Here is a 6,000-nt window from a genome sequence, read left to right on the forward strand (position 1 = left end):
ACAATTTAAGCATTTTATTTAATCGAATGAACTCGCATCAGGCTGCAACACATTTGTGCAGATACAAGCTGTAGAGAAGAAGCACAAAGCTGCATAAACTAAACGATTCCTATTCAACCAGACTGTAAAGACAAAATAAAGGATTCCAGATACGCAAAAAAACTACACATCCAAAAACACTGGGGGGGGAGGAGAGGAGAAGGGATGCAGTATCAAAAAAACCAGCCTTATGCCTATCTGAAAGGCTGAACTTGTGCATCACCTTGATGAGATGCAATCACAGACTAGCCCTGCCTTTTGTTTATACTCTATATGCAGAGCAGTATGACAGCAACTGAACCCAAAGGTGACTTTCATCCCCTAACCAGAGAGAGAACTGGCACAAGACCCATGTAGCAACAAACTATCACTCCTAGGGGTTGGGCTGAAAAGCTCCTAGCTTTCTGTAGGCCCCCTATCCAGCAGTGAAATTCAGACTGGACATGCATCTCACCATCTTCCTCCCAGCATGGATGCTCTCCTGCCTCCTCCATGCCTTCTGAAACATTGCACCATTGAAAATTCAAGGTTTCGTCTGATACATACAGCCTGCAATAGAAGTATTTCTTGGATGAATTGTAAACTCAGATCCTGATCTAGCAATGGGTTGTACATGGGCGCACCCCTGTGACTGCATGAAGCCGGCTGCTGGATCAGGGTGTTCGGGACAGGTAAGTAGCTTTCTAGCATCAGTTGTGTTTTCACTGGCAAATAGTACAGATAGTCACTGGGAACAGGGCTCACAAAAGCTCTTAGGCGCTTTCCTGAATCAGGCCTTAATATGCGCTGTTATCAGCTGTAACACTGTATAAATGTTTGTTTCTTGATCACTAATTTACATATACTTTCTATCATTTCTAGTAATGTACCAATCATATCAGTTCATCAATGACGTTTTCAACTCCCTCGAATCCTCGGACACGATGCGTAACTGTAGTATCGCACAAGCGACTAGCTTTTAACCAGGACACAAAAAAAGAAGCAGATCCAAATGAGCAAAGTAAACAGTCACAACAGCAACCAAGAAGGACTTCATCAGACAATTTCCCCAGCCACAAAAACATTGGAGAAAAAACCTCTGACCTTTAAAAAGAATAATATACCTTTCCCCCTACACACACCATGTTACTACTTTACTGTACATAATATGGTAACTTTTACATGTTTTTATGTGGGGCAGGGTCCAAGGTGCTCAGTGCTGTACACACACACTGTGAAACAAATGAGCTTTCAATGTTAATCAAGTGAAATTGCATTTTTCAGTTTACACACGCTGTATATGTTTGGCTTTTTTGACAATAAAAAAGATGAGAACAAAAACAAAATTATCTGTAACCGTAAAAATTACGCCACCAGTTATAGCCAAAGTTTAAAGTACATACACATTCATATGTACGTACGTAGGTACATTAAATGACATACATTCACTTCCCCTCCAACCTGCCATCAAGATTTTACATTATGAAGTAATGTATTACTGCAATGTTAAATACTTGATGCAGTGGCGTGGACCTACCAGTAAACCCAAAAAGCAATCCAGCTTACCTCAGTTTTTAGAAGTAAACTTACAATTTCACTCAAGCAAAATCTCAGATAACCTGAACCAGCTGAAAATGACAGCAGTTGTCTAGATCAGAGCAGCTATATAACCACTCACCAACTTCAAGGTGGTGCAGAGTGTGCTTAACTGAGGAATTTAAAAACAAAACAAACAAAAAAAAAAAGCACAAATTTCAAAGTAAATGAAATAGGGAGATCCTTTGAAACACAAACTTTAGTGACAGGCCCTACAGATAGTACAGCTATTTTCTCAGTGCATGTAAAATCTGACTATAGAAGGAAAGATAAGGAGCAAGGGAAAACTGTGTATTGAAAAACACATGCACACCGTCTGGTGTTTTAAACTTTTGCCTTCCTATTGCTAAAATATCATTTTTTTTTAAAGTCCATAAAATTTCAGATAGTGTGCAAAATGTTTATATATTACCAAGGTCTCCCTTTAAAAGGTTTATACTTTTACTTTATGACCTGTCCTTGATTTGACACTTCCGCTCATCAGAAAGGGATTTATAAAATAATCCTGAAGGTGAGGAACAGACATCTGTCAGGGACTGGCTGAGTTTCACTTTGCGAAATTTAAGAAGGGAGAGAAATCCTGTTAAGCTCTCTTTAGTCACCAATAGACATCAAAGGTAATAATTAAAGAAGACAGACGTCATAAAAATAAATTTATGTAGTTCTTTATAATGCACAAGCACTCTAGTGTGTAAAACATTTTTAGAGTGAAAGAAAATACAACATTCCAAATGAGCAAAAATCTGTTTTGTTTGAGGGTTTTTTGCCTACTTGAATAACATTTGAAAAAATACAAGTTTAAACTAAAGTCTTTCAAAACCTTTGCCATCTGTGGGTACATGAACTATGGATGACCCCGAATGATTTGCACTCTGCTCAGAATCCCTTAGAAAGCACGGGAAAAAGTATCATTAAGAATGACTGATGACTGCCAGTCATGGTTGACCTCACCCAAGCTTTGGTCTCTGCCTCAGTAATAAGCTGTCCTTTATTAGCACCAACACTCCATAAAAGGGGTGTGTTTAGTCACAGGATAGTGGCCTTCTAATGCTCATTGCTTCTCCCTGAAAGATTGATTAGTGCTCATTTTTACTGCCTTCACAGTATATACAGTGACAGTGCTGCAGAGTGTCAGGGCCTGCAATATTGATGATAAGTACAACTACAAACTAGAGGTTTGGAAAAGGCAGAGGACTGGAAGCTCACTCTTCTTTTCAACTGGAAAACACTGCCAAAACAAAAAGAACAAAACACAAACTCATGTATGAGCTACTGATATGCTGGTGAAGATAAACTGGGGCTAGGGAATAATTCCCCTTCCCTGAAGAAGAGCCGTTTAAAATATAAAACTTAACAGGAAAGGTTGTATTTTATTTGATTTTGAAAATGCACAGGCTTTCTTCCTTTCACCTACCACATGTTAAGGAAAAAAAAAAAAAAAAAAAAGATAAACCAGAAAAACGATTCTTGTGTTTATTTCTTATACGCTGATAATTCAGAATGGCTTTTAAGTAATGGCTTACAGGGACGGAAAAAAAATATTTTGTAAGAACAGAGAGTGAATGTTCCTGATTTGGAAGCTACTGCAGTGCCCCTTTGCAGCAGCAGGTGCCTCTCTGAGGGTAAAAAAGAAAGGAAACATGAAGAAAACATGTTGGCCATGTATCATCTCCTGCTCAAATCTGCCTGCATTAACATGACTCTTCTGCAGCTTTTACTCTCATATTTAAAGTCAATGTGATCATTGCAAATTCCTTGAGTGAACTTAAGATCTGATGTACAACCTGGCATCATGGGGAAAAACTGTATGGCAGAATCATGTAACGTAGTACGCAATTCCAGGCAGTGCAAAGAATATTTAAAGTAGAGCAAGACCCAGATGTGTTCCTTGCAAAGCATCAGCACCGCAGTGATGAAAGAGCAGGTAAGGATTCATGAACTTTTTCATATTAAGAAATTCCAACCTGAATACATTACTTGGAAGAGCTATGCCTTGACTTGATTTAAAAAGTAGAACAGAATTGAAAACAGTCTTTAAAATGGGTGTTTTAACCAGAGACTTTATAGCATACGAGGCCAGCTCAAAGTTATACTGTAGTAGTTTAATATGGAACAACTTGTCCATATGGCTCTTCCTGGGAAGGAGTCATTTCACATGTTACAGCAAGATACAGCTGAAAAAAGGCATGTTTCACTGTTACTTTTATATAGCTGGGAACTTGAGCACAGCAACCTCATACCAAAAAGTATTACAGCAAGAGTTTACTGCATTAATAATAGGATGCCCTACTGCTGTGACACATTCTGTACTTTGAAATAAATATTAGTCACAATAGTTAGGTTTTAAATTCATATACTTTAAAGCTGAGCTGTAACTATGACACTTGCAATAGTGACGATTTGCCAATAAAGCCTATTAACCATTTCACAAAGACCTCCTTCTCTTATTCAGTCTGTTGTACTGCTTTAAAAATATCTTTCTGTAGCTCATTTAAAAATATTCTTTAAAGGAAAAAACAAAAACAACAACAAAACACTAGCACTTGAAAACTGGATATTGGAAATTCACGTTCACACTTTTGCATTGGATTATTAGCTTACGATTTCAGTGCACAGAGGTTACTTGCAACTAATACATCATTTCTTTTTTTAATATTAAAATAATAATTAAAAAATAATAATCTTGCTACATAACTACATCTTATGAGACATCACAGCCCAAGTCCTAAGCCATGAAAGTCAATGGCATGAGTATTCTATAGACTCCTTTTGGGCTTTGGATCAGGCCCATCCTGGAAACCACCCATTCTTTTCTTTCATTACATTTACCTTTCACTTTGTACATTTTAAGACATGTGATTGAAAGAAAAAAAAAAAAAAAAAAAAAAAGCTGAATATGAAACCAGTATTTTTAAATCAAGGAAATTTGCTTTTTAAAAAAATAGAATTACATCTGAGGCTTACGTAGTAAAACAAAATTTTTCTACTAGAAACCTAGACCTTCACACAGTTCCTAATTCTTTAGGTGGTTAAAACTGGCCCTGCTGTACAGAGGAAAACAGAGACAATGATAAGCAGCACTGTGACTATTAGCTTAGAGGGATTCTGCTTGGCTATTTTCCTGCAGCATGCACTGCAATCACAATAATAAAGAAATCCTGTATTCCACCCTAATTCACCGAGAAATAGAAATGCTGGAAATCTAAAATAATTAAGTCAATTCTAGGTTTTTCAGAATGGAAAGGAAGCTGCTTTTTCATATGAGCTTTGAATTTCACAGAGATACAATACCCATGGAAGGAAAAAAATAAAAAAAATAATAAAAATAATAAAAAAACATCCATCAACTAAAATAAACTGCTTAGTGCTGAAGCAGTGTGGTGAACAAACATGAGCAAACCAAGAAATGAAACACTGGAAGAAATAAAAATAAAAATAAATGAAAAGTTAAATATGCAGTTTGAGTAACAGGCCTGCTCCAGGAAATATAAAAGAGGGAAGGTATCTAAGTTATGGTCTGATTCTTTTTTTTTCCCCCTTTTAATCTTGCATTTGTGAAAATACTGAATTTATAACGAGTTAAACAGAGCTCAGTATAAGCTGTTGGTTAACAAGTAGACTAAACTAGAAATTCAGCTTAGGTGCTGTACTCCCACAAAGAGAAGGATTTCCAAGCAGGTGTTCTACTGATGGAGCCCTAAACCGATGACTAAACTCAAAATTGGACTAGTGTGCCTCATGCCAATCTGAAGATTGGTAATTAGAAACACTGTTTCCATTATTGACTGGTTTTAACTTAAAACGTGAAATTCAAACGTGAAAGTCAGTCAAGAACATGAAAATGCATAAAAAGGGAGGGTGCAGTCAGAACGCATACCTTGTGCATTCCGCATCTTACAGAAAATGGCACACAAAATCCAAAGTACTGGTGGCGGTTATTTCATATAGGTGAATTTTCCATCTCAAAAATCTCCCATCTCCAGTTCAAATATCTTGTCTACACGGATAAGGATCAGCTGACAAGCACATGTCTGAACATTCAAATAAGAAATTAGCATCGTTACATAGTAGCAAGCTGTTTTTCGGAATTCTTCAAAATTAATCTGTTGTCACTTTTAAGCCCAAGTACTGCCACGATAAAAAAAAATATATCCTTAAAATTAAACACCAGTTATTTAAATGACTGAACTAGTCAACTGCCCAGATTTATTCTTTCAAGCATATTCCCATGCTTAAAGTATATTTGCTATACCTGAAAGAATAACATTCCCATACAAAGTCCAAGTATGGAACAATTTTGTGTACGCACTTGTATTTTCTATAATGCTCTGATTCTTCTTAGCATTGGCCCTTAAGTTATGAATATTTTCATAGCCTTAAAATAAA

At 36.6% G+C, this 6,000-nt stretch overlaps 1 protein-coding gene across 1 annotated transcript in view; it reads right to left on the reverse strand.

Annotated features, from left to right (window-relative positions):
• TSHZ1 (teashirt zinc finger homeobox 1) overlaps positions 1 to 5,508 on the reverse strand; it is a 44,553-nt gene extending 39,045 nt beyond the window's left edge. Inside the window, exon 1 of the mRNA XM_035318805.1 lies at positions 5,492 to 5,508. Within this exon, the coding sequence (XP_035174696.1) occupies positions 5,492 to 5,507 (16 nt within the window). The 5' untranslated portion in view covers position 5,508. The remainder of the gene's footprint in view (positions 1 to 5,491) is intronic.
• Between the last annotated feature and the right edge of the window lie 492 nt (positions 5,509 to 6,000).

This window comes from Oxyura jamaicensis, chromosome 2, assembly GCF_011077185.1.
Source record: "Oxyura jamaicensis isolate SHBP4307 breed ruddy duck chromosome 2, BPBGC_Ojam_1.0, whole genome shotgun sequence".
Lineage (NCBI taxonomy): Eukaryota > Metazoa > Chordata > Aves > Anseriformes > Anatidae > Oxyura > Oxyura jamaicensis.